Genomic DNA, 17,268 nt, shown 5'->3' with positions numbered 1-17,268 from the left:
GGTAGTACCAGATTAACAATGTGGTAACACCCCATCGACATAAAAGTAAACTTACGCGGTAATTCAAACCGTAGTGCTTCGGAAGTCTATTGTTTTTTTACATTTTGTTCTTTACAAGAATAAGTTTGACTCTAATTTTAAACAGAAGCGTTTTTATTGCTATGCACAATTTTTAACATAATAAACCACTAAATCCTCAATAAGCGTTTTCTTTTCAGCACTACCATGCCGTGTTTAAAAAATTGCTCCTGGTTTTGAATAAAGTACTAAGTATTAATAGTAAACAAGTACTTAGATCAAGTTCTACATCAAGTCTATGTCGACATAATTGATTTTGTCCAACCCTTACCGAGTTGCTCAACGTTTCAACTTGTTCCGACTTTTCTTTTTGATGGGTTTCTTACATTGGTTTCTTATTGTGACCAATTTAGTTTACAAAGAATTTATTTTGAAATATTTTACCCTTTGACTGAAGTTTATATCTACCAATTTATTAAAATAAACGCCGCAAATATACTTCTTTCGCTGTGGGTTGCGGATGCGGTGCCGCAATCGGGAATTCAGAAAATATTAGATCAAATTGTTTGATAGCTATAATAGACCACATTGTAGACTAAACATAACCTAATTAAGAACTGAGAAACTTTAGAATTCGGTTCTCATAATATCGAGGAACATAAATGTTTCGATTCGAAAAAACACTACAGCTGTCCAAGATTGGGATCCCTAATATGGAAATAGCACTCCGCCTTAGGGGGCGCTTATTATATCTATTTTAATGAGCGTTTATTTTCAGGTTGATTTTCCCATAAAAAATGTGCAGTATCTCTTGAATTGTGTGCGTATCTTGAGTCTTAAAACTTTAAGGAACATCGTCCCAACTAATATTTTACAACTAGGATAGATAAGGAAATAAATACGACGAAATATCCGGTATTTTTTCTTTAATTTCTGAATTTCGACACTTTAAACTTATAATTAAAATTATCACAAATAAACAGTGAAAACTGATGATTCACAGAATCTAATAGAAGCTGCAATGGGAAGATCTTTTAATTGAAGCAATTCGACGCGATGTTTTCGCGGCAAATTGTTATTAATGAAAGATGCTTACATTGCAAAAGAAATACACAAGATTTCAACTTAACCCTAATATCATCATACTAAATTGTTCGTTACAATGATTTCAAAAATAGACATACGACAATCATTCAGAGCTCAGGGCAGACGGATGACGAAATTTTCTGCGTTACTATTTCCAATACATGTGACATAGTTACAAAAGGCGTTCAACCTTTTCAGAACAGTTGTGCTAATGAGTTCTGCGTGAACTGATCCAAAACGTGTGGGCGGGCAGGGCCGTTGTCGTTTCCAACTAAATAGAAATAATCTGCCACTTGTACCAACCGGAAATATACACAACAAATAAATTACATAATACAAAAACCAACTTTGGTTTGTCAAGTACCTTTTGAACCCTTACAACTACAAGTGTACCTCTCAGGTTTAACCCATTTAATCACTTATAACGACGTATTTGAACAGCGTTAACATTCTATAGTTATACCTACTCGATTTATATATTCTGCAATGATAGATTAAAGACAGCTTCAGTCTCCGATGTTTTACCGCCTTTGCAGGCTCGAAATGACAAGGCCCTTTACAAAAATAAACTTAGTCTAAAAATCTTAAAAAAAAAAATGAAAATCACTATTTTCAAATTCGAAACTAATGTAAACTTAAGAATAATATCACTTATGCCAGTACAAAAGGAACTCAACGAGATGTTAGACAAGCATCCACAGATCTAATGTAAATTCAAAATCAAGAGTATTACAATCTCCTCATAATTGAAATAAAACTGGCTACTGGGCTTGTGGTTAGCAAAAACGGGCACAAACAGGCTTGAGGTATTTCACTTTTTATATATAATAATAGTAAGTATAAAATTATATTTGTAAAAAACAATTGCTGTACGATTTGTAACTTTCTATAGTAATTTCACAATATTCAACAGACAAGTATGTCAGTAATAACAAACTCCACGTCACCAACATTTCACCAATGCAAATATTTAGGACTATGAATGATAAGTATTCTCACTTTTCAAATTTGAAAAATATGGATAACATTTAATTTACAAGCTAACCTTTTTTTTAGATTTTCCATTTGATTTGTCTATGCTACTTATTTCAAAATGCTTAACTGCCATTCCTTTCACTGGGATGTCTTACAACTGTAAACCTATTTTCACAAATGCGGTGTTCTTACATTTGAAAATTACATTGTTAAAGCAACTTTATACTTAAAATTACGTAAACCTATAATACTCTAGCACTGATCTCTACACTGCATCGTCTTAACAACTATTTTCATTGAAACAGGCCTGTACCTAGAGAAAGTCCTTTGGTTGTGACTGAAAATGTGCATTCTCTAAGCCCTGCCTGTAAGCCTGTACTACTTTTTAGCTTTAGCCGAGTTCCCTTGTTTGTTTGGGGGCGTCCACCGCAGTGCCGATGGGTCTATTGATAATCTGGGTTTCTTGAAGTGCGGACTCGCTAACTGTTCTGCAACTATTTTCGGGGTGACACATATGACATGCTGCCCTTTCCAGTATTTGACCATGTTCATTGACTGCAGTGTAGATATGATGTCTGTTTGTGATATACCCGTCATCTGACTCAGATCCTTGATACTAAGAGTTCCTCTGCTGGCACTTAAAACTTCTAACAAAACATATGACCAATATGACCTATAACTTAACTTCCCTAAATCTGACAAAGGTTTTTCTGGACTTCCCACAACTTGTTCAAGTCTTGACAGTTCATAACTAAAAGCAATCAGCAGCTTACCATAGCCTTGTCGCTGGTACGGTGGTAATGTTAATATGCAAGCTACATTGTTGCCTTCTGGAGAGTCTTTCTCTTTTGAGAAATAGCCTACTAGATGCGCACCTTGCTTATCAACTTCACACAATATGTAAAATAAGAACTGTTCAATATCAAAGTATAACGTTTTGTGATCTAAAAATAGTTTTGCGAGTAAACATAAATTTTGACAATAGATTTTATGCTCCTTGCCATCTGCTTCAAATATTGCTATAGTACCTTTTCTATATATTTCGTTTCCTAGAGGTTGCCTGGCCGTACATTCGCTGAGGTGATATCTGTATGTTTTTTCCATTCTCATGTATTTTAAACAATATTCACATATCCAAAGCTTCGACTGTTTGCCGTATTCATCAGGGTAAGGACTGAAGTACCACGTATCTATTTCATATTTACCGATTTGTATCCTATCAATATATTTAACTTTTGTTATTGCTTCGTGTTCCTTCTCTAGGGCGGCTGTGGTTGGGTCCATTTCGGCGTAAGATTTTTGTACATGATTTATTTCATCGTGTTTACGTTTTTGGTTTCTGGTTATTTTACGGCCGGATTTGTCGGTGAGCAGGTGGTCGCAGTTAATGTTATTGTTGGACTGTTCGCAGACATCGAACCTGTCTGACATAACCCTGTGGCGGGAGACCCACTCGTCGAGTCTTCGGTCGTAGCCCACATAGTGCACGTAATACTCATAACAAGATTCCGCCGCATTGTAGCGCGTCTGTATTATCTCAGCCGGGTGCCATGACTCATCCGAACGCCGCACTAAATAATGTTCTCCGATGTCCAAAGGCTGCTCTTGTGTGGACTCCGAGTCCTCGTTATCAACGCTCCTACACTCTGGATTAGGCAATTCATTATTCACTATAGGTTTTTCTAATTCTTTATCACCTTTTGCCATAATAAAACAAAACTCAACAATCGTATCACGCAATACCGCGCAATGCGATCTATCGAAGTGGCCATATTAGCATAGATTATAGAAAAATCAAGCGCGCAAAAACGTGCACAGTAGGGCTTGACGACAACTCTTACTAGTTTATGGTTTATGTACAATTCGAATTTTATTTTTGCTTTGCGAAAAGAATCTTAATTGACTGATCGATTTTATAAATGTTTATTCATGTATTTTCAAATATTATGTACGATTTTTATATCATTAAAATACATAAGTAACAAAGAAAATAATAAACTTGTAGCTATGGTTTTAGTATTGCCAATAAAGTGTGAATGGATAAATTTCGTATTTTTGTATATGAAAAAACTACTTTTATATTTTCATTTTTCCTGATCACATTAAGACATTTGATCGATAATTTCGTTTTAAATAATTTTATATAATGAATAAATATATTTTATGTTGAATAATATCGAAAGAAATATAATGTAATATTTTAGCTTACAATTTTCCAGAGATAATAATATGACAAAACCGGGATCACACGCTTTTACACTGGCAACATTTTTTTAATGCCGACAGCCGAACGCACGTAATTTCCGTATCTAGTTACTCTTTGGCACGTAATCGGCGAAACGTTTCCGTAGTGAACGAAACGAGTAGTTTTATGAGATTTTTCTTATCGCTAGTGGAGAGATATGAAATTATTGTTGTTATCTAAATACTGTGCCGTTCGTTTGTAGGAGTGTTGATTGTGATGCCGACGTGTATTGATTGCTAGAGGTGGTTACTTGTGCATTTGCAGCCGATTTGTGAAGCATCCGTTAAATTGTGGTTTATTTTGTGACAAAGGCTACATAGAACGCAGACATGCAGGCGATCAAGTGTGTCGTCGTCGGAGACGGGTAAGTTTGCTGTGCTTCTATCTGATTTACACTTGGTAATGAAAGAATTATTAGTAGTGTGATAGGTACTCGTTCTGACGTCATAATTCAAATTGAATCGCACCGATATTGTTACCGAACATCGCTACTTTTGGTCTTGATGTTGGGCGATAAAATGTGCATTTACTGTTATCACTACCCCATTGTTATCTACGGATTTTCAGCGTGTATCGCCTTTCATTCGCAAGTAATACGTATTGTGGGTAAAAAAAATATTTAGCACCAACGCTCGTAACAAACTGTGGAATGAAAAAGAAATGTTTATTGATCTTGGCTACTTACTCACATAAAAATCTGTAAATTTGTGTAACTGCATTTTTCCTCAAGAATTTTGTAAACAAAATGTTACCTTTTGTCTTATGTTTTTAATAAGGATCTGTATTCTGTATGTTTCTTCGATTATTGTTTTAAATATGGAACACTATTAACTATTTTTCGTTATTAATTAAATAACAAGACCTGGCTTGTTATAATTAACAAAAAAAAAATATGACATTTATTTTACTATACACATATAAAAAATAATTAATTTTTAACTATATCATCTTTTTGGCAACAAGGATTGGGACCCCATTTTATTCATTGCCAGTTTTGTGTTACAATAATTATTTTATGTCCTTTTTTTAAACTTTTCAAGCAAAGTACCCACATTTATTTTATAAAAATAACTATATAATTATTTTTATATGTAAAATACAATATTAATTGTACCTATTACCTTGTGTAGTTCCTGCATACATTTATATAGTTTTATGTAACACATTGAGACACACAATATTTTTAAATATTGCTATAGTAGTACTCAGTTGTTAAATTTTATGATTGTTTAAATTAAAATTGCTTTTCTTAGTTTAATTTTGGGTTTGATATAAAATCTATTGCAACCATCCACATGTAATACAACAGATTTGCCTATCCTTTTCAAAAAAAAAAAGCATGAGGCTACAATGTGAAATAGTCCATGCATATCAAAGGCCAAGCTACAATAGAATTGACCTAGACATAGAATATCATTACTTGGAACTTAATACTGAGCATTATATTATGCATTTATGATGTGGCTTACTGGATGTTGCTATGTTTACTTCTCTATGTAATAAACAGGAACATTTCGACACTGTGTTAATATATAAAACCGCATACTTGTCTTAACCTCTGCTAACATAGTGCCATAAATCATCAATATATAATGTATATTTTCACCAAAAATAATATTTTTTTTTGTTTTTTAGTATAGTTTGTGTATTGCCTGTAAGTGTATTTTTGACTGAAAGTGTAATCTTGCCACTGTGATTATCTCATCTAAATTAGTTGCAGAGGCACTAGGAGGTGCAAAAATAAAATTAATTTTTATTGATATATATATCTATGTATTTTATTCAAAACATACCGTAGCTAGCATACTTTTTTAAGTTACAAAGTTTAAGTCACTAATTTTAAAGTTTTATTTTCGAGTTGTATGATATGGTTTCATTTTGTAATGCAATGTAAAAATAAGCCTTTTTATTGTGTTCATAAACATGGGTTTTCACATCTTATGTCAACAAAACAAATTACAAAAACCCTAATTGATAACCATATGTTTAGAACACTTCAAACAATAATGAAAATAGTTTGTTTTGAACTTTTCATATAAAAAATAAACTGAGTGATGTCAATATTTGTCATATTTATATACACAAAGACAATATAATTTTTTGTAGTATTTTATAGTGACTTTAAGCCATCTCAATAATGCTGAAGCCACTTATAGCTTAGCAGCTGTAGTCAGCACAGACTTATCATTCACTGGATTTTGTTCACATTATAGAAAGGAGCCTATGTTCTTCCCAAGGGCTTTAATTATCCCAAGGGCTATTGGTCATAGCTTGATTTTATATAGCCTTAAGCCTTTATTGATAAATAGGACTAACACTAAAAGGTTTTTTTCATTCAAATCAATAGTTCCTGAGATTAGCATGTTCAAACAAACAAACTCTTCAACCTTATATAACATATAGATTAGCCGCATAGTTTCTGTTCTTCAATCTCATTCATGCTACTAAAACTATAATAGATTATTCTCTATGTGGATAATATACAAGCATTTCAAGTATTGTATTATGGTCATTCAGATATTTTTATTGAATGTTATGATCCCTCTAAATGTTTTCTAGTATTTTTTTAGTACTATAACAAATTTATTGCTTCAATACTTGAATATTATCATTCAAACCTAGCTATAATATATGGATTATTTTGTGTAGCTGTGTAATAGTTATTGTATAAACAAAATGTTTCAGCCTGCTATTCCGCCGCCATGAAAATGTTTCCAGGATTAAAGTCCCGCTTTATATTCTTCCTGGATAAAAAGTAGCCTATAGCACTTAGGAGTAAGGTGGCTTCCTTTTAGTGAATAAATTTTCACAATTGGTTCAGTAGTTCCAGAGATTACAGATTAAACTCTGGTAGCAAATAACTTACAAATGGCTCTTTCATTGTCTGGTCATTTTCTTTTTTTCATATGAGAGATTGTGACTTGAATGTATCAAAGATATGTTCTTAAATAAATATTTAAACCAAAAAAGATAACATTGCAGAACCATAGAATAATGTTGCAGTGTAGACAATTAAATATAACTCTCACATACCTATTTGATAATGATTGTATTTAATAATAATGCACTTTAAAACACATAATGTTTCCATATTTTTCTAGGGTTTAACCCATTTTATCTCAAAATATCCTGTTTGTACATTTGTTTTACAAATTTAAATATGTATATTATTTCAAAGTTAGTTTATTCATTAATTAATAGCTGTCTTAGCTATGAATATTCAATTCGAACTGCGACTTTTCGTTTAGTTTCTACTCAAAGCCAGATTAGGACCTAAACTGGAAACAATTTATTGATTAATTATCTCAAATTTTCATCTCTAAGAGGCTTTGAAAAAGTATTAAAATACTTTAAAAAAAGGTAAATGAAATCGTTTAAGTCGTTCTCAAGTAATGGCGTGGCCAAGGAAAATAGGGATTTATATAAATATATAGATTTCTCGTTATTTTTTCCAAAATTAATCATGTAATCGTGTATGTAGATTTACGAATATTCTAGGCCGTAATTCATTTGCTCGGGGGAGGGTTTTGAATAAGGCGACTTCAAGTTTGACACGCTCACGTCGAAATTTTTAGGTAAAACATTAAATCTTATAATATTACAAAAAAAAAGTTGTCCCATTACATTTTAAATCGTAACAAGTATATTCGTGAGTCATGAGTCATGTCTTATGGTGATCAATCAAGCCAATCTTGACGCATAGAAAGTTCACTACATGACAAAAGCGTGCGTCCTGCGAGCTTATGATTTATTAGCGAAGAATTAGCGATCGGTGCCGAAAACTTCAGATATGTCATATAAAATTTCGCTGCATTAAAAAAGAAAATACTCAATACGCTTGTTGAGACCTTGTCTGGGGGTCGTATTAATAAACCAATCTTAACTTTGAGTATGATCTTAAGTAGACATTTAAGTATTGAACTATATATCATAATTGAAACTTGAACTGTCATTTAAGCGCCTGTTGTCAGTTGAGTCGGCGCTGTCCAATAAACGAACCTCTGTTGCCAATATCGTTGATATTAAGATGCTGACTGTAATTCAAGTGTCAGCTGATATCGAACTTCAGGGTTATTTTCAATTTTGTTTTTAATACCTGTTGCACTTATGTTGATTTTTTCTACCTGTACTTTGCTTATGCTGTCCATTGTAAGTACCTAGCATCATATGGTCCGTTTACCGAACTCATTTTCAAATAGATCCTTTTGCATTTTTCGCTATTGTTAATACTTTAATTTCATAGATGAGCTTTGATTCTTAATTCAAAATTTGTAATTATTGAGAAATTACAATAGTATTTAAATTATTTATTCGTGTGCTCTAGCTTTGAAATATTAAATGAAAGTTTTTAAGATATCTGTTACTATTAGTTATTATAAACTTAACAGCAGTTAATTGCATTCAAACCAGCTTAACCTTTTACAACGAGATTGAAAAAACATCTTCACAGTATTTAGACTAGAATATTACACTAGTATTTTCACTAGAATTTGTGTTAAGATAAATATACAATTCTGGCTAAATGAAATTGCAATCCAGATGAATAAAAACCATTGTTGATGTTTTATGATAGCTCAAGGCGAAATAGTGATTAAAATGTTTGTTTACGCTGTCTACAAGTTATATTGAAATATGCCGTATAATAAATCCATACTTATAAATGCAGTAGTCACAAGATTTTGATGAAATTTGGTATAAATATATATAATATAAGTCCCTGGGAAGAGCATAAGCTTTTTATTCCGGGAAAATATATAGCGGCACCTTTATCATAGATAAACATTTTCACGTGAGAGGTGCTGCATCCAAAATTAGTGTATTTTTATCAGAAATTTATAATAATATATTTTTGTGCCACTGGATGGCGAGCATGCAGCTTGTCCGATACTAAGCTTCAAGGTCATTCAATACCATAAAAAAAATAACAAGTCTTGGAGACCATCCAAACATTAAAACACTGTGCGTAAGTGCACTACAATGGTCACACTGAGACATTATTTGCCATTAGTTAAACTGGCTATATTGTCCTTCATACTTGAATCAATAATGCTACCACACAGCTTGGAGGAAAAAATAGACGGTGTTTCGAATCGTTTTTCTAACTCATCAATTCTTTAGAAAATTTCTACTCGGTCACACTGTCACCTTTTAATATATACGGAGAAAGTGAAAGTAGAACCGATGTCGTAATGTCCGTTTTCGGCCTATTCGTTTGTTTAAAAATAAAATAAAACTATAATTCACATTAACGACCGATCACACATGTGATAGGAGACAATCTTACGATGTGACTCATATTTCATCGTATTTTATTTAGGTTGTAAATGTGGTGATAGTAAATTGTGTCGGATATATGCCCATTTTAAATTATCATTGGAATTCGTTCTTGGAATTGGATTTTTGGTTGCATAAAAATCTTTTTACCTACTTTGAGGGCTTAGGATATATAATTGTATCAGCCCTGTATTATATACTGTCCCACTGCTGGGCATGGGCCTCCTCTACTACTGAGAGGAATTAAGCCTTAGTCCACCACGCTGGCCTAATGCGGGTTGGGAGACTTCACATACCCTCAAAATTCTTATTGAGAACTCATGTATGTAAGTTTCCTCACGGTGTATTCTTTCACCGTAAAAGCAAGCAATAATGCACAGATTCTACATTCATATCTTTAGTAAAGACAGAGGTGCGTGACCCGGGTTTTGAACCTGCGAACATTCGTCTTGGGAGTCTGTTCCACTCCCTATTAGGCCATCACCGCTGGGTGCTAAGGGTATGATGATTAGGAAATAATAAATGGAGAAAACCTGAGTTTGAAAACGGCGATGTGGTTAGCAGATAAATGATACCGTTAAAGCTATTGGATTTTATATTAAATAGTGTCTGCTATACTTGCAATTTCTATTAAAAATGAAGTGCACTAACTGAACTTTGACGCAGCTAGCATCGATCGCTTGCCAGAAAGTCACGAACATTAATAAAACTGTTGACTAATATTGCAATAGCTTATTATTACTTACTCAAGCATCGCAATAATTTTGGATTTGAATTATTTCATCAAATTTGAATTCTCTTAATACTTAATAGACATTTCCAAGTAAGAATAAAATGTTTGTATTAAAATATAGCGTATTGCAAAACAAGCATTATAATCTATATCATTTCGCGCTTGTTGTTCGTGTTTTGTAAGCGTTGCAAGTTGTCTGAAGCAGTTAATTAAGTGATGCATCTGTATTGATTTTAGTATTAAATACTTTTTTTAAATATGGGTTTTATTCATTGAATAAGACGATTTCGATTTTTTTAGTTACATGTAATTATGTTTTAAAAATAACACATCAATATCCAAACAAACGAAACACCTGTTCCAAACTTTATTAAGCCGACCTACTTTTGCAAACAACAGAGCACAAATTCATTAAAAATTGAGCACTGGAGATCGCACACTAGCGTATCCAAATGAATTCCATCGATGCAGCCATCTTGCACCGAAACGATCCCGAACTCATCCAACAAAGCCGAGAAATCGCTGCACAATTTTACATGGACGGTTGGACGAGCAATCAGAAGGTTGGACGATTGTGTGGAAGCACAATAAAACTAAATGGCCATGAGGACATTGCAACTCTGACCGTGACAAAGCTAAAGATCAGATGTAATACAAAGTTCTCATTATGACTAGAATGCTTTGATAGCCTTTATTTTTTTTATCGCTATCAACCGCCTATCTGATATAGGACTAGCAATTTGATAGGTAATTCAAATGATGATTGTATTTGTGGAAACAAAAAGGGACCGTTTATAATAAATATTGATGTTTGCTTTAAAATTTTAGATCATATTGATCATTTTTCATTGGAGATTAAATATTATTCAAATGAAATAAATACTAAATATTGTTTTCCGCTATCTTGGCGTATTCTTGGCGTGATTCCTCTGTTAACTTTCTTTTCTTCTGGTTTATTTTTTTCAGAGATTAAGCATCTTTAGTATCCGAGCAAATTTATATCAACAGTAAATCCGGTTCGATTTATAGTGAAATTGGAGCTTGTGAAGTCCATAGCGGTGTTAATTAAGCAAACACACTTGTTTTGTTGTAACACTTTCTATAGAATTCATTTAAATAATGAATCGGAATCAACTCTTCCTCATTACAATATATCACGGTTTGTTGTTATGGCCATTTCAATAATTGATTGTGTTGTTTGACGCATATGAGGGGGACAAATACCGTTGAAATTATTTATGGGGTAGTCCACTATTCACTGCGGCTTTGTGGTTGGGAAATATTGCCATAAACTGGTGCACGTAATATCTTAGTTATTTGCATTATTCCCAATATATGATTAAAATTAATTATTTTTGGACATCAAATATTATATGAAATTATAATCAACCAGCAGCAGTTTGGGTCTTAATTTGCAATGGAAGAGTGTTCCAAGTAGTTTGTATTTGAAAAATAACGATAATAATATTTATGTAATAATTTTTATTTTCCAATGATGTAATGGACTATGCGATTATGCACGGCAGCCATTATATTCGTGTGTCTCAATTATAAAAAATTATCAAGATCTAGTTTAGAGCACAGCGGTATCCAAATAAACGTACAAATTCATAGAATATAATATTAGCGAGTTTTAGACAAAGACATCGTTCAATTGGGAGTACCGCAGCGGGCGCGGTTGCAAATAACCAGTCCCAAAGGCCGCGTGTTAACGGCTTGAGTTTTGGTTGGCCACTGTTTTAACTGTTTAGCTGACTGAGACGATTTGATGTTCGGAGATCAAACCTGCTAAATATAATCATATCATATATGTCAAACATGTTGGTTGGAGGAAAAGACGATAAAATTGCCAAACCTAGTCTCCCGTCCTCATTTTGTGAGGTGCATCATTCATATATATTATCAATGGCTTCATTGAATTAAAATTTCATGACTGTCTTACACTAATTACGTGCTCTTAGTTCTATAGTAGAAAAAAATATTTAATCAGATTATTCTAAGTCCCGCAGTCTTCCAAAATTCCCAGTATGTTCAGTCACGTTAACAAGGTCACCCGTCGCATTCCTCACTGCAGAGTGCGGTATCTACGGTAGAAAAAACGCGTGGTTAACAAGCCGCCTAAGTGCTTGCTTTTTTGAGTACAATGACGCCCGCATTGTAGGAACCCGCTTTGATCCTATAATTAAATTAGTGTACTGGCCAATGGTAGCAAACCCACCGGTTTAGACTTGAGTGAGGATTTACTCGGTATATCTGATTGGTTTCGTCAAATTATTGATGGTGGCGGTTTGCACGTGTATTGCTGTTGTGCTCTTTTTATTCTGATCATTATGCTGTAAGCGTTTGGTGCTAACAGGATTGCAGCAATCTTTATATCTCGTGTTGATTGTTCGGACTTGGGAATTGGCCAGCTAAGGATTTATATTTGCTAGTCGTATTAGCATTCGAAAATTTATCGCACGTATGTTGATTAATTTGTTAAACTTTTAAAATACTTCCATGCAAATATTCTATTGTGAATCGTTTCATTCACTTAAATCCCAAAAATCTACGGACGTAAATAAAAGTTCGAATAGAATATTTCCAAGAATCACGTAAAGATTGTGAGCGATGATTATAAAATTATAAAGTATGTTTATAAAACTGAATGCTAATAATAAATTAGCATCTAATGCAGCTTAACAAAGCATACTTCCTCTCATAGCTATTCTTTAATATGCGAATATGAATGATTTCTTTTACTTTGTACATTTTGGTAAAAACTGGTATACCTTACATCTAAATTACAAAACGTTTGATCTAATTAAAATCAGTTCGACGCTCGGCATCCTGTATTTTCGTTCACTTTTAAACGTGGTGCCTCGTGTCTTGTTCCTCGACCTCGTTTTCCCCGTGCGCCTTCTAATTAGCTCTCCGGTGAGTCATGTACAAAGATTTGTAAGTAACATCACTTAACAGGCTCTTAGGGTTCATTTACATTATTTCGTTCGGTACAAAGTGCAATGTTTTGGTCTATGCATTTATGGAATACAATATACATGATAGTATGTAATTCTTATTTAGATTTTTGTACAGATTCATTTTCCTTATTATTTATACCTAAATTACTGAGCATTGTGGTATAAAATTGGTTAATAAATATATAAGAATAATATCCTGTTTGTGGTCGGTTAAATATATTTACATTTTGGTTCAATATTTAATGGCGTATTACTGCCCATGTTGTATATAACATGATGGTGTAGTTGCCATTAAGATTTTAATGCGATAGCCAATCCTTAGGTACTTTACGTTTACTAGTAAGGATCGTCGAAAGCAACACAGCTTTCCCTTTGACGGCATGTAGTTAGTGTAAACTGTATAGCTAAGCACGTTGGAATACCATGTTACCTTTATGAACATCACGTATTTTGTTTACCAGCGGGATTTTCCTACCTAAATTTGAAGAGCTAAGGGATTTTCATTAAATTGAATGGCAAACATTGGTAGTTCTTACAATTTACATGGGAAACGGAAACATGGGACTGTGTTCGCCTTCTTAAGGCCGGATTTAAATAAATATTTGGGAATATACTAATATTTTCTGTAAATTGCAGGATATTTCCAAATTCATTTACAAATTTTGTCCAAAATGACTAATTGAAACAGAAAGTATTTGAGGGTTTATATTTCTATAATAGATCTAAAATATTTTTGTAACTAAACTAAACAAGCGCGTTAATGACCTCATGCAGTACATCATCCATTATTATGCGAACACACGTCAACTCGTGTCAACCTTTTAAAGGGAATGGTGACACCCGACGTTGAATACGTTATTTTTGCATCGTATCGGTTTGTGACCAAGTTAGGTACACGCGTTTAGCGACTGCTTGTTAACAACTAATTGAAGTTGTTACTTTCTCCGATTTTTTTTTCTTGTCTGAAATACATTATACAACCAGACCTCATGATACCTTTGTCTCTATAACAAAATCCCCGTTATGTTATGTCCCCTGCTATTCGTAACTGTTCGGTCAAAAATATTGGGGTTTTATTATATGGGATAATGTAGGGTTGGGGATATTTCCTACCAGAATCCCTTTGTGTTTCGAGAAACACCTTACGCTATCGATCCTCGTCGTTAAAAGAGCGTAGGAGACTTTGAGTCGTGTCAGGAACCATTAAAATTTATTCAGTTAATTAATTCGCATTTACTGGTGATACTAGATTAAGATAAGCTTGCAAGTTTCAAAAGATATCAACCTGGCGAATAATAAATTTTCCTGAGATCAGTTGTACATTTGACTACTCCCTCATGGATAGTAGCGTGAGATTAAGTTACAGTATAAGCGCCAGTTTATCAAATAGTTGTTATTAATAGTAAAATAATATTCTACTTCAAAAATAACTAGGTATATATTTCCCAAATATATACTAGTTTCAGAACAGCCCGGAACATTTTGTAAATGCAAATGACCGACAATTGTGTAAATAAAGGAAATTGCTTTGGAAACGGTAAAACTTTCCACTGTAATGGATGCGGCGCGGATGGAGTCGGATATTGGTAGGCTTCGAGATCCTTTGAACAATGGAACCGGCGCTTTGCTACTGCGGTACCCTTTTCATATGAACACAAGTGTTGTACCTTGCAAATAGCCATTACATTTTACCTTTGCATGGTAAAGTAACCCATACATAGTTATGTTATCAAGAGTCGTACAGGATTGCAAGTCCATACCAATACAATCTAGGCGATAGCATTCGAATAAGCATTTACATCCCATACATTCTTATCTGGTGTCTTATTAAATCCGTCTTTCCTTGTGATAAGCATGTTGAATGTCAAATTCATCTGTTCCTGGTTTACCGCAAACAATTTACTGTTGGACATAAATGCCAACTTCGTGCGTTTCACCTAGATTCGTAACAAATATATTGTCCTATTGCACGAATCTAAAACGTGGTCACCTGTTTCCCAAATGCAATATTGACCAAAGGATATTACATCTTTTGACTGTCGTCGGTATTTGTCAGCCTGGTTTACGGCATGTAGAATGTACTTTGGCTGACCCCGGAACGCGACTCACGGAATTGTATTACGATGTACATGTTCAGTGGGATTATGCAGATGGAATTGTGTCGGAGATATAGATGGGCTTGTTGCTTCCGAGTCAGAGTTTGTAAGTCATTGACAATATGGCCATATTTGTGAGTCTTTATGTGCTAATATCGGAATGATCCCATGATTAATATGTAAAAATTCACTACGCTTCTAAAGTAACCGCCGAAAATATGTATCCTGCTTGACCGGTTTTCATTAACTCTCACAATTTCTCTTCATTATCTCAAGTGTACTGAACCGCAGTACACTAGTTGACTCTCGCTGAACGAGTTTTTTTATTAAGTAGCAGCTGTCAGCCATAAGGGGTCTCAGATCCCGCGTCGGACAGGTGCGCGAGTGGTAATGACAGTTAACATCTATGCATTTATCTTTAAATGTTATATAAAGTTGACGAATCTTTCAAAATCGAGACAGTAAATGAATGTATCTGTTTAACTGGTTTGAATAAGATCTGCAGACGGGCGTAGTGATTGTGATCAATGATCCCTTTCATTGATTCATGTCCTTTTGGCTCTGCTCTGAACTTATTATTAGGTTGGTTCGCGATAAGTGACGCGTGTTGACTGCTACAAGATCGACGTACTATTGAAATGCGCAATTGTGTTCACATGTCAACGCACGTTTGACTTTTGACTTATGAATGTAGGCAACATGTGTTCTTGGCTTACAACCTAAAAGCACTTTTAGGCTTGATTTACAAGAAAGTGTTTTGTGAAACAATGATATTACAGAGAAATTAACTTTTCAAAACTACGTCGTATAATCTCATTCTATCGATATGCTTCTAAGCTTATAAATTGGGATAAATGTATCTCAAATTTACGTGATCAAATTTTTTTTGCTTCTGCGTCTTTTCTAAGTAAGTCATTGATTAAACATTACCTTTATTTTATTTAGCTAAGTGGTGTTGGTAACCACTTCTTACATTGCGTACGTTAAAATCAATAGGATCATTTAATATTGTCTGCGAACTATAAAAAGTATACGCATTTGAAATTTTATATTCTAGAGTGTCTGTTTTGTAACTTAACTTTAGTGCGCTCGGTGGTTGAAGCTGCCGTTTCATATTTCATCGTTGAAAAACAATGTTTGTGTTTTATTTTTTTATTGCTTCGGTAGCTTTTGTGCGGACTGGGTTTTATCAATGTCAGACTTGAATATTAAATTTTGCCAATCAGTTGAAATAGTTTTATAATTTCTATAATTTATAGAAGCAATGGTACGTATTCAAATCAATGTACAGCGAAAATACAGATCCGTAACAATATTATAAATAGAACAGATATCGATGAAGGTTGAATCTGTATTTTATCTGCGTGGTCGTAGAAATGCAACAACAGTTGAACTAAATTTAACAGTTGTATCTAACAGTCATTGCGATGTATAACACCGAGTGCAATACAAGATAATCCACGATTACATACATAATTCACATCAACAGTCGAGAGCGTGGGAAGTTTGCCGCGCCCGCAGCTGACTTGTTTCACGGTCTTAATAATTTATAATGTAAAAAAAGATGTTGTTTGCCAGTTTCAAAAATGCACTGACCAGAATAAATTGTTTGTTTTTAAATTTCTTCATGGAAATGCTAAACCAGCCAACGTCAATTAGAATCGATACGCGAAGTAATGCAATTTTAATAGTACGGAAACACTCAGTAGCTTTAGACGTACCCACATAAATAACGTTCAGCGAAACGTTTCCAAAAATAAGAGCGTAAATCCTCATAACGTCGCGAACTTAATGTTTCATTGCACGTGCGTGCTAAATAACTCGTAACCTTGCTCTCCCCTCGTCCTGCGGGAACCGGTCGATCCGCGGTGCACCGGAATT

The 17,268-nt window shown here is 33.8% G+C and overlaps 2 protein-coding genes across 2 annotated transcripts in view; one reads left to right on the top strand and one right to left on the bottom strand.

Moving 5' to 3' along the window:
• Positions 1–927: 927 nt before the first annotated feature.
• Positions 928–3,890, bottom strand: LOC115442789 (histone acetyltransferase KAT8). Its single transcript, XM_030167944.2, has one exon. The coding sequence runs from the start codon at positions 3,784–3,786 to the stop codon at positions 2,458–2,460; it is 1,329 nt and encodes a 442-aa protein (XP_030023804.1). The 5' UTR covers positions 3,787–3,890; the 3' UTR covers positions 928–2,457.
• A 458-nt stretch (positions 3,891–4,348) lies between these two features.
• Positions 4,349–17,268, top strand: part of LOC115442786 (ras-related protein Rac1) — a 47,098-nt gene continuing 34,178 nt past the window's right edge. The window contains exon 1 of the mRNA XM_030167941.2: positions 4,349–4,688. Coding sequence (XP_030023801.1) covers positions 4,654–4,688 — 35 coding nt within the window. The 5' untranslated portion in view covers positions 4,349–4,653. The remainder of the gene's footprint in view (positions 4,689–17,268) is intronic.

The sequence above is a fragment of the Manduca sexta genome, chromosome 12, assembly GCF_014839805.1.
Source record: "Manduca sexta isolate Smith_Timp_Sample1 chromosome 12, JHU_Msex_v1.0, whole genome shotgun sequence".
Taxonomy (NCBI): Eukaryota; Metazoa; Arthropoda; class Insecta; order Lepidoptera; family Sphingidae; genus Manduca; species Manduca sexta.
Note: the sequence above shows the minus strand (reverse complement) of the source record. Positions and strands in the feature narration are given on the sequence as shown.

Coding starts and splice junctions, on each gene's coding strand:
- LOC115442789 (XM_030167944.2), bottom strand. CDS start 3,786: ATGGCAAAAGGTGATAAAGAATTAGAAAAACCTATAGTGAATAATGAA.